Source organism: Octopus sinensis, linkage group LG6, assembly GCF_006345805.1.
Source record: "Octopus sinensis linkage group LG6, ASM634580v1, whole genome shotgun sequence".
Lineage (NCBI taxonomy): Eukaryota > Metazoa > Mollusca > Cephalopoda > Octopoda > Octopodidae > Octopus > Octopus sinensis.
Window position 1 is genome coordinate 109,270,614 of NC_043002.1, and position 12,629 is coordinate 109,283,242.

Here is a 12,629-nt window from a genome sequence, read left to right on the forward strand (position 1 = left end):
CATGCTATTCCAGGATTTACTTGTGTAAAGGGGACACATCCCAATTTGCATCATTCTCTATGATGGCCTTGTATTTAGTCCTGACTCCTTTGTACATTTTGATACTATCCCTTTGACAGAAGCCAGACAACTGCATGCAGTGGTTGGAGTGTTCTATGTCTCCCTATTTCTGTTGTGTTGCTAGTAGTAATAACAAGTTTTCTCACTCTAACCATATTGTATGATACATGCGACCTAACAAGTAACATTTACTACAATTTACTAAAAGAAAAATTTTCTACATTTTCCAAAGAATACATAAAACACATTATAAACATTTATAGTAATTTAATAACATAAATTCTTTAATACAAATATCACAACAAAATGGTTTTATAATATGCTTTCCTACAAAAGTCAGTGGTAAGGTTTATCTCCATCATTAAAAGTACATTTATGAGAAGATATATAATCACTACGATGAAATGATTTCCCACAAATAACACAGCTGTATGGTTTTTCCCCAGTATGGGTACGATTATGCCTTATTAAACACCTCAAGTTAGAAAATGCTTTGCCACAGATTTCACAGTAATGTGATTTCTCTCCAGTGTGTGTATGTATATGTCCTTTTAAGCTGCCACTATTGGAAAATTCCTTGCCACAAACATCACAGTGATATGGTTTTTCTCCAGTATGAGTGCGTTTATGAACTAATAGGACAGATTTTTCAGAAAATGCTTTGCCACAGATTTCACAGTAGTGTGGCTTTTCCCCAGTATGAATACGTGTATGTTCTGTTAAGCTGCTCTTATGTGAAAATTCTTTCCCACATATTAGACAGTGATATGGTTTCTCTCCTGTGTGAATACGTCTGTGTCTTTTTAAAGTCCCATTTTGAGAAAATGCTTTGCCACAGATTTCACAGTGATGTGGTTTTTCTCCAGTATGAATACGATTGTGTTTCTTTAAGCTGCACCTATCAGAAAAGTCTTTTCCACAAACTTCACAGTGATATGGTTTCTCTCCTGTGTGAATACGTTTGTGTAATGTTAAGACATATTTTTCAGGAAATGATTTCCCACAGATTTCACAGCGGTGTCGTTTTTCCCCTGTGTGAGTACGTTTATGCCTTATTAAGGTACCACTACTTGTAAATCCTTTCCCACATACTTCACAAGCATATGGCTTCTCTCCAGTGTGAACTCGTTTGTGGACTGTTAAAGACTCTTTCACAGAAAATGTTTTATCACAGATTTCACAGTGGTAAGGTTTTGAGTGCACGCCTCTGTGTTTTTCACAATCACTCACATTAGAAAAAGCTTTCCCACAGTCATCACACCTGTATGGCTTCTCTCCAGTGTGAGTACGTTTATGTCTTGATAAATTACCAAGTCGAGAAAATGGCTTGCCACAGATTTCACAATGGTATCGCTTTTCTCCAGTGTGAATAAGTTGATGACTTCTCACATTATGAAACTGTGAAAATGCTTTGCCACAGATTTCACAGTGATGTGGTTTTTCTCCAGTATGAATACGATTGTGTTTCTTTAAGCTGCACCTATCAGAAAAGTCTTTTCCACAAACTTCACAGTGATATGGTTTCTCTCCTGTGTGAATACGTTTGTGTAATGTTAAGACATATTTTTCAGGAAATGATTTCCCACAGATTTCACAGCGGTGTCGTTTTTCCCCTGTGTGAGTACGTTTATGCCTTATTAAGGTACCACTACTTGTAAATCCTTTCCCACATACTTCACAAGCATATGGCTTCTCTCCAGTGTGAACTCGTTTGTGGACTGTTAAAGACTCTTTCACAGAAAATGTTTTATCACAGATTTCACAGTGGTAAGGTTTTGAGTGCACGCCTCTGTGTTTTTCACAATCACTCACATTAGAAAAAGCTTTCCCACAGTCATCACACCTGTATGGCTTCTCTCCAGTGTGAGTACGTTTATGTCTTGATAAATTACCAAGTCGAGAAAATGGCTTGCCACAGATTTCACAATGGTATCGTTTTTCTCCAGTGTGAATAAGTTGATGACTTCTCACATTATGAAACTGTGAAAATGCTTTGCCACAGATTTCACAGTTGTACGGTTTCTCCCCTGTGTGTGTACGTTTGTGAATCTTTATATAACCTTTATCAGAAAATGATTTTCCACATATTTCACAGTGAAATGGTTTCTCTCCTGTATGTGTACGTTTGTGTTCTGTTAAATAAGCTTTTACAGAGAATGCCTTCTCACATACTTCACAGTGGTATGGCTTTTCCCCAGTATGAGTGCGCCTATGAATAGCTAAATTACATTTTGTAGTAAGTACTTTACCACAAATGCCACATTTGTAACGTTTGCTCCCTTTCTGATACATTCTCTCAGTTAAATTTTACAGTTTTCTTTCACTCTATTAAGATATTAGTTGGTAGATAAATCTCTATCCCAGCACTGCTGACTTGCAGTATCCTCTGCAGAAATTCTTTCATCTGGAAATCTGTCCTGAAAGAAAAACAAACAAATAAATATTAGATACTAATGACCAAATATTTGTGAAATAACTACTTGTGTAGTGTGTGATTGACTATTCTCAACAAAATCTCATAAAGTTTTCATGATCAATACTCAGTGGATCACACCTCTCATCTATATTGTCTTCTGCCTATTTTGCTATGGTCTACCCCCGTATCTATGTTTATGTTCCTTCAACCCTTTTGATACCAACCTGGCTGAGACTGCCTCTGGCTCTGTAGTAGAAAAAATGTCTTATATTGAAAATTAATAGAAAGAAACAGAGCATCTCTACAGAAATATGGTTAAAACATTTCTAGAAAATGTCTCCCAACAGATTTCACAGCAGAGTGATTGTAGCTGTCTATGAGTGTGGTTGTATTTTATTCAACAAGTACTAATTGAAAATTCTTTCCCATGTATTTCAAAGTGCAGTGCTTTTTCATTCTGGCAGTCCGTTTGTATCTTATTAAACTAAGAAGCTAATTCAGATTTAAATAAATAGAAATTTAATACAAACTGCAACAGCATTGTAAAACAAAATGACAACAACTGTGTTTGCATTATCAGCTTTCAATATTTTTAGTTGTTTTAAGAACTGAATTACATAAACCTGCATCAGCCTGAAATTTATTTCCTCAGTTTTTAGATGCACAAATCACAAAAACCTATTTTGCTAGCATTAGCATTGACTTCAGTATATTGATGAATGAAGGACATGGTTGGAAGTAGATCTATGATGGGACATGCCCATACAATGATTTCAACTCAATACGGCTTACTTAACCCTTTCGATACCAACCCAGCTGAAACCACCTCTGGCTCTGTAGTACAAATCTGTTGTTTTCATAAGTTATAAATTAAAATCTTCCCCCAAACCTTAGTCACAATTTAATGATAACCAAGGTATTTTACTAAACTCTTTGTTTTATCTAAAATGAATTGAAAGAAACACAGAGCATCTCAAAATATTTGCAGTAACGAAAGGGTTAATATTTAATATTTGCTAATTATAGTGTGGGCATTAGCCCATGATTATGCCTGTAACAAGTTAACTATCATTTATTTGTTTCAGTAATAAGACTGCAGCCATGATGGGGCACTGGCTTGAACGGTTGAAACGAACAAATCAAAGCCAGCACTTTTTAAGTCCAGTACATATTATTCTATCGGTCTTTCTCATCAAACCATGAAGTTACAGGAATGTAAACAATGCAACACTGGTTTCAAGTGTTGGTGATGGTGGGGGGCCTTCCATACGCAACAGGCTTCCACACAGTTTCCATTTACAAAATCTATTCACAAAGCATTGGTCAGTCCAGAACAATAATAGAAGACATTTGCTTAAAGTGCTTTGCAGTGGGACTGAACCCAAAACCATGTGGTTGCTAAGTGAGTTTGCTAACCACAGAGCTAAGACTGTATATATATATATATATATATATATATATATATTCTGAGCAATGTTCTCTCTAATTTTTTGATGTATGTCTGCACAGAAATTTGTATTGAAGCTTTGTTTTTCTTTACAAAGTAAGTACACCTCCATGCAAGTAACCATCACCCAAATGCCATCTTGCTAACCTAAGAAAATGCAGTGCTATTATAGTATGATATCTACATTGCTATTTGCAACCTAGAGTAAATAATAATGTCCTAACCCTAACAAACCACCTACTTAAGGCCTTCAGCAATTAACCCATTCATGCCAAGCGTCCGTTTAAACTGATAATTTATAAGGGTGTAAAACAAATACTTGATACAAATTGTGATTTGTGTATGACTTGTATCAAAGAATGAAACATGTTCTTAATGCATATGCAGTCTGTATCAAACAGATTTCAATGAAATTTTTTTCAGGCGACTTTCCGTGCTTGAGGAGACATATTGAGTCAAGTAAAATCAAAATCATAATCAAATCAAATTAAATCACAATTAAATGGAATTGTAGTTGTGGCCGATGCCCGTGCTGCCTGCCTGGCTTCTGTACTGGTGGCACGCAATAAGCACCATGCATGCGTGGGTTGTTGCCAGTGCCACTTGACTTGCTCCCTGTTCCGGTGGCATGTAGAAAGCAACATCTGAACATGGTCGACGCCAGCTTCCCCTCCCCAACTGGCTCCTGTGCCAGTAGCATGTAAAAAGCACCACCGAACATGGCCAATACCAGTGCCAGTGCTGCCTAACTGACTCCCATGCTGGTGACACCTAAAAAGCATCCACTACACTCTCAGAGTGGTTGGCATTAGGAAGGGCATCCAGCTGTAGAAACACTACCAAATCTGATTAGAGCCTAGTGCGGCCTCCTGGCTTGCCAGTCCCCAGTTAAACCATCCAACCCATGCTAGAATAGAAAACGGATGTTAAATGATGATGATGATGATTTAGGTCAAAATAAAAGTATCTGTGAATTTTCAGGCAATTTCATTCACTAGAATAATTTCGGCACAAATGGGTTATATCCAGCCCATTTAGTTGTTCACACTAGTATCACGCTGGCTAGAGACTTTTGCAAGATAATCTCAAATGGAAATGAAACATTATCCTTTTTGAGAGATCACAATCTTATTAACCATTTACAAAACGCTCAGGAAAAACGATGACCTGTTCACTGCATTTTTAAATGATATCAGATCAGTTTACAAACATTAAAATCAATATTTGATGATTTAAAAAAATTTTGTATAAGATGTAAATGATTTTTAATAAATCTTATACCATAAACTCTTTATTATGCTCTTTTCCTTTTGCAAAATAAATGTTTAATGATTTTTAACATATTTCATACTACTAACAGTTGGTAGCTGTCATGCTATAGTAGAAAATGGATGGTAGATTTTAATGTTTGTAAACTGATCTGATATCATTTAAAATAGTAGTACACAGGTCATCATTTAGCCTGAGCATTTTCTACCTGGTCAATAAGATTGTGATCTCTCGAAAAGGACACTGCTTCATCTTCGCTTGAGATTATTTTGTAAAAGTCTCTGGCCAGCATGGTGCTTGTGTAGCACTGAAAATGCTCATAAAGCAATGAGATGACAGAAAGCATGTTGGACTCAGTAGCATTTCTTCTTGCTCTTTATATTCTGAGTTCAAATTCCACCAAGATCAACTTTGCCTTTCATCTTTTCTTCATTACCACCATCATTTAATGTCTGTTTCCCAAGCTGGCAGGGGCTGGATGGCTTGACAGGAACTGGCAAAGCCAGAGGTCATACCAGGTTGCATAGTCTATTTTGGCTTGGTTTCTATGGCCGGATGCCCTTTCATGGTCCAGAAAACAAATTACCAATCAGTACATTATTTATTTTATATTGCAGTGTCAGGAAAGCTAGGGAATCAATAACTGAAGATAAAGTGGGTTTAAAGGAATAGATAAAAGTTTTGATGATAAATTAACATCTTGAGACATTGCTAAAGTATTTGATAGAGTTTTAAAAAAATAAAATTGATTAAAAATCCTTGGTTGCAATATTATTTTAATAACAGATCTCGAGTGCTTTGTCTAAATAATGTTTCTTGTTACACCATTTCTAGATGTGCAGAGTAGTTTTATAGGTCCTATTCTATTTTCAAACTACAAAAATTCAAAACTAATGGTATATATGCTGATGATACCAAATAGTTTTTGTCTAATCTCAAAAATATCGAAATTTCCATTTGATGCACAAAAAATCTATGAATCCAGTAAGAAAACATGTGAGAAAGGTTTTATAATGTCTTTAGCGCATAATTATTGAAAATTATTGACAAATTGCTGCACATAATTCTTATTTCATTACTGTAAGTTGAAAATTCCTTTCTCTAATACTGCATTTTTTCCCCCATAACTATGTTTCACTTTTGTTGTATCAAGTCATAGAAAGTCTTAATCAAACATTGTGTTCACATAATTCTTTACATTCAAAACCATCATTTTGTCTCTTGCTGGTGTGGCTCCTGGACTTGCCTGTTCCTGACAAACCGTTCAACCCCTGCCAGCATGGAAATTGGACGTTAAATGATGATGATGATATCTTAATGGACATTATTCAATTTAGCTTCTCTAAAATGTAACATGTTTCAGTGTCAGAACTTTAATCAATTTTTTGTCCTGAATTTCTTGTTGTTATTGTACATCTCTGTTAGAATCTGCTCTGGTTCAAACTTGGTCCACTGAATGCTGGTATCATCTCTAACAAAGAATTAGAGATTCTAGCTCAAAATTGTGCTTAACAGTCAACAGAAGGTAAATCTGGAAATATTTCTGTGGTATTTGCCAGGGCTAACTTCTAATGTATTGTAAGGAATGTTCTCAAGATCTCTGATTCATTTCAGCAATAGGTTAATAAGTTTTGGACTTCTGATTCGAAATTAATTTCCTCTGCATTCTTATAGGCACCTGTGTGTAATTAAGAGATTTTGCAAAGTTTTCCTTTTTCCTTTCTCATTATAGGAAATTATGGAACCTGGTTTTGTAAGAAGGTTCTTCAGACAAAAAGAATGGCACCTAAAATAGCTCCCAATAATCTTTGCTTTCAAGGGGCTAGATTTTAGGTGCTAATAATATTTCCACATTTTCATGGATTTATAGGTCTTCATTTAATGTTGGAAATAAGAAGTCCAAAACTTATTAACCTATTGCTGAAATGAATCAGAGATCTTGAGAACATTCCTTACAATACATTAGAAGTTAGCCCTGGCAAATACCACAGAAATATTTCCAGATTTACCTTCTGTTGACTGTTAAGCACAATTTTGAGCTAGAATCTCTAATTCTTTGTTAGAGATGATACCAGCATTCAATGGACCAAGTTTGAACCAGAGCAGATTCTAACAGAGATGTACTGAGTTCAATAACAACAAGAAATTTCAGTTATTCTAGATGAAGTAGAATCATGCTTTGATACAATGCCATTACTATTGTTTAGTTTCTTCAGATTCTAATCATCCAACCAGATTTTTGTCTAGCTTTCATGGCCTTTCTAGTAATCCAATCTCTTGTCGCAACATAAACTCAATTTTTTAGTGGGGAGATAACCCAATTTTTTAATAGGGGTGATATAACCAAAATGTACCAAATATTTTTGTCATCTGAATTTATTTTCTATTTTCGATATTTTTATGTCATTTGTGAATGCTTGTACAATCACACGGTTAAATCTCCTACGTCATCAGTGGGAAAAAAAATTAAAGGGCTGACATATACTCCTTTGGGATTCTGGGCATTTCAATTTGTTCAAACTGTTGAAACTAAACACTGATGAAAAATTTTGATGCACAATTTGCAATCTAAATGTAAGATATTTCCCTTTAACAAAAGTATGTTCTTTGATTCCTAACATGTAGCTTCCTCGTGGAAGCTGTTCAGCCTGCAGAACAAACTGATGTACAAGTTCGTTATGAGAAGATGAAAGCTCTATAATTGGCAGGTTTTGTTATCTCTTACTAGAAATCTTTTCCTATTTGATTGTTTACGTAAGACAAGTTCAATCTTAACAATGGAAGAAAAGCTATGACATAAACGATAAAGTTACTAATTTCATTACCAAATATTTCTATTCTCTAATTTTTTTATTAATGAATGTCAAGAATAGATTGAAAAATAATCAATAAAGATAATACTAATGAAAAGTCCAAGACTTGTACACCACTCGGAAATGCAGGTTAATGTAATCAAACAGTTGGTCTAAACGACGCCTGTCATTCAACCTGTTTGTGGTGCAAGATTAAAGTTGTCGGTGTGTCATGTTATTTCAGAGATATTCATCACTATAAGTATATCAGTGTATATTCAAATAATGAAAGTATTTAAATAGCTGCAGTATTCGTTAATTAAACTAATTACACTACTATATCCTCGAAATCATTTCATGGTTTGGTTTCATCACTAGGACAGTGCTCGCTCAGAGCGCTGGACAGTTGTCATATTCTTGTATTGTCCAACTTCTTTTAAATATGGCAATATTTATGTTGTGTAAGCTCTGTATTAGGTGTGCTGGATGGGGGAGCATTGATCTCCTTTGTTTACAGTTATCAAAAACATCCACGTGTTGGTGGGCTAGTTTTGATTTCAATAAGTCGCTTTCAACAGTGTTAAAATAATTTAACATATAAATGATTGACATGCTAAAAACTTACAATAATGGGGAAAGCACTGGTTCCTTCATTCCTTCTATGACATTATCCTGGTAACATATCTATTACAAGAGATCGATGTTGCCATTAACATGTCCGTGGAGATTTTCTAGGGTCTGGATCATGAAAAAGGCATCAAAGAAAGCGTGAGATAACAACATCGGAAAAGCAAGTGTCCGGTGTCAAGCAAGACCGACGATTGAGAAATTTACTTTTTACAATTACGGAAAGCTAATTCAAATAACTTGTAACATGACTAATTAGTAACATATCAAAAAATCTACAATATCCAATGCCTTTATATATATTAAATTAATTGAATGGAGTAAAAACCTAGAACATGTAAACATGCTCCCCTGTATATACTGTCCTTGGTTTATTTTCGGATCAGTTATCCGAAAAAAAAATCAATTATTCGAACAAAATACTTCTCGCCCGTCTAGTTCGGATAATTGAGTTTGTACTGACTACAGGTAATACTCTACACAGGTTATGGAAGTAACAATCTCAAGAGAACCATCATAACATTTGAGAGTTCAGTCGACATCACACCAACTTAATTGGACAAAAGTAATTTACTTAAATAGAGTAAGGGATACTTCATTGGATTCGACTTAGGATGGGAAACAATTGTCTACATTAAACACATAAAAACAATTTACAAATAAACGTCGCCTTACTTCCAAATATTGTTCTTCTTTGTCTATTTTTTCCTCAATAAACATCCATTGTCAATGTAAATAGCACCAAATACCGTCAAGTGTCATCGTTTCTCTCAGTTCGTTTCAGTTAAGGGAAATGGTTTGGAGAAACCAAGATGGCGGTGTACACATCAATTCCATCGGTCATCTGATGTATCAGAAGAAATCTCTCAACTTTAATGCCTTCATATTTCAGAGACAACTCTGTAGTGATTATCTCACTATTATCAACACTGTAAACCTAATCCAGCTGTTTAGTATTGTATGTAAATTTGGAAAGATTTCTCTTTGCATGGGCATTTTTTTGTTAAACTACGTGCTAGTAAGTGAAAGCAAGTAAGGGAGATAAGTGCTATAACTTGAAATCTTCGCAAAATGGATGGAAGCACTCCGTCGGTTACGACGACGAGGGTTCCGGTTGATCCGAATCAACGGAACAGCCTGCTCGTGAAATTAACGTGTAAGTGGCTGAGCACTCCACAGATACGTGTACCCTTAACGTAGTTCTCGGGGATATTCAGCGTGACACAGAGAGTGACAAGGCCGGCCCTTTGAAATACAGGTGCTACAGAAACATGAAGTAAGAGTGGGAGAAAGTTGTGGTGAAAGAGTACAGCAGGGATCACCACCATCCCCTGCCGGAGCCCCGTGGAGCTTTAGGTGTTTTCGCTCAATAAACACTCACAACGCCCGGTCTGGGAATCGAAACCGCTGCCCTAACGGTAATATCTTGTCATTAAAAGCAACTGGTGAAAATAGCATACATGTTTATAACACTAGCGAACGACAATCTAATCAGTTGGCAAAACAAACTTTATTTAAAAGCCGTAGAAATATCACAAAAACTGTTACTCAGAGTTTCACGTTCCCGTTCGTCGGACAGTTCCATTCTAACAAAACAGTCCGATGAACGGGAAACGGCGAGTAACAGTTTTTTGGTGATATTTCTGCTGCTTTTAAATAAAGCATGTTACTCTACCTCTGGTATTTGAGTACTCTTTTCCACCTTGTTTCGCATTTATGTGCTTACTTTTTAATGATGGGTAACAGTTTCAAGGAACGGTCAGGTACGAAGACTAGAAATCCTATCTTGTCTTGTCTATCCCATTATTGTCTATCCCATTATTTACTTTGCTTTTTATTTGATTTGTGTAAAAAAAAACATATACATTGTTTTAAAAAATAATTGGATCTTTTCGGTTTGAACGGCAGTTTTTAAAAATAATTTCCACGTAACTAAACACTTTTAAACTTCGTATACTGGTAGAATGTGTTTATAAAACATCTTTTTCTCTTGTTTTTATTGAGAAAATTCAATAGTTTGTAAAATATTTGTTGTTTTCTTTCTTCAATTTCTGCAATTTCAACCAATCAGTGACGTCTATTGTGGTAAAAAGACATTCTGTGTCGTATGAATATGTCCCTCGTTTAAGAAACGGATTGGGTTTATTTACATTTGTGAAGAAAAAATACCCTTCCCCTACCCTAACCCTAAAACAGATTGAAATGCAATAGATCGATACTAGGGTCATAATTATGGGTGACAATTTCAAATGACACCGCTAGGAAAAACTTCCGTTCAAACCGAAAAAATCTAAATAATTTATTTACTTTCTTTAAAAAATTCTTTTATTTTGTTACCAAACATGTATCGCGCATGCGCACTTCAACTCATTTGCATACACCCAAGTCCTAGTAGGATCAACTACTTGCGACTAGCTAGCGCGGATGCCCGACTGCGCGCACCGGGACCATTATTCGCTAGTCAAAAAGAATGCTAGTCCGTCGTGACTAGTCGATCCTTCAACGACTACCTAGCGCGAGTATGCAAATTAATAGATGCGTGCATAATAGTATATAATGGCTGAATATATATAAAATAAAATTGTTTTTTTCTTAAACAAAGTAAATAAAAGACTCAATGAAAGAAATTATTTACTTTGTGTTTTATTTACTTCGTTTAAAAAAAAATTATTTGTTAAAAAAACCTCATACATGTTTAGCGCATGAGAGTGTGATTTTTATTCGCGCACTCGCGTTATGTAGTCTTTGTAGGATCGACTAGTCACGACTAGCTAGCACCGGGACCACGCTTGTAGAAAAGTACCCCAGACCTTGGGGAAAAAAAAGAATTTTGGTTGTCTTGTTGTAGTCGAGGGCTCTTCGTTGATGCCCAACACCACTGGGAGGTGGCTCTCGAAGTCGTTGGAAATGGAGATCTCCAGGTCCAAATTCTTGAACGGCGGCAAATTAGCTGATGGTATGTGGAAGGACCTTTCAAGTGTTTGGCCTAAGGGTGATTAGGTGATGGTCTAGGGCTTAGGGGCGGGAGACCCCAGACCTTGGAAAAAAGAAAAAAAAACGGTGATCATCTTGTTGTAGTCAAGGGCTCTTCGTTGACACTCGACATCACTGGGAGGTGGCCCTCGAAGTCGTTGGAAATGGAGATCTCCAGGTCCAAATTCTTGAACGGTGGCAAAGCAGCTGATGCTGATGCTGTGTGGAAGGACGTTTCAAGTGTTTGGCTTCACAGAGACAATGATGAATAACTCAGACCTTTTGCATTATGTCTTGCTTGTGAAGGCCATCAAGCGAAGTAAAGTCGTAGTTCTGGCAGACTCTGATGTCACTTTAAAGCAGCCATTACACTCACGGAGTGGTTGGTGTTAGATAAGGTTATCCAGAAGTAGAAACCATGCCAAATCAGCCCCAGTCTGAGGCAGCCTTCCAGTCCTGGTCAAACCGTCCAAACCATGTCAACTTGGACAACAGACGTTAAATGATGATGACTCTGGTTAAACCGAGGTATAGCTGAAGGCACTTGCTCAATGTGCTCTGCATTGGGATTGAACCCCTAACCATGAGGTTGGGAAGAAAGTTCCTTACCACACAAACACGCCTGTCTGCATTTTTTGACTGTTAGGTTGTAGGTGTAGCGATATCGTTACACTCATTGCTATCTTCACTATTTGAGAAGAGTATTAAGAATAATCTCGTTCGAGATTACAAACATCTTCGGCTAGTTTAACATTGTTGTAAACACTAATTCGATTGGCTGACACGTGGTCTCTACTACGTTCGCACCGCTGGTTGTCACGTGACGCGATTTGCCTCCGCTTATTTTCGCGCCATTGTTCCAAGCAGCCAATCACAGCTTTCCATTTCTGAAGTTCGTTTTGAGCCACATAAACCTTATATAAGGAAATGTTCTCAGACAAATATCCGTCTTTGGTTCAAGTCCTTCTCAGGGCGAACCTCTGACCACACAGAGTTCGTCTTTGGTTCTAGTTCTTCTCAGAACGGACCTCTGACCACACAGAGC

At 36.5% G+C, this 12,629-nt stretch overlaps 1 protein-coding gene across 2 annotated transcripts; it reads right to left on the minus strand.

Annotated features, from left to right (window-relative positions):
* Positions 1 to 312: 312 nt before the first annotated feature.
* Positions 313 to 9,632, minus strand: LOC115213318 (zinc finger protein 845-like). 2 transcript variants are annotated; one of them, XM_029782253.2, is made up of 3 exons: positions 9,287 to 9,632; positions 8,610 to 8,722; positions 313 to 2,477 (listed from the first exon to the last, which is right to left on the minus strand). In XM_029782253.2, exon 3 carries the CDS (start codon positions 2,350 to 2,352, stop codon positions 397 to 399), a length of 1,956 nt encoding a protein of 651 aa, XP_029638113.1. In that variant the 5' UTR covers positions 2,353 to 2,477; positions 8,610 to 8,722; positions 9,287 to 9,632; the 3' UTR covers positions 313 to 396. The 2 variants fall into 2 exon arrangements, with proteins under 2 accessions (XP_029638113.1, XP_036360109.1); XM_036504216.1 differs by lacking the exon at positions 8,610 to 8,722.
* Positions 9,633 to 12,629: the final 2,997 nt, after the last annotated feature.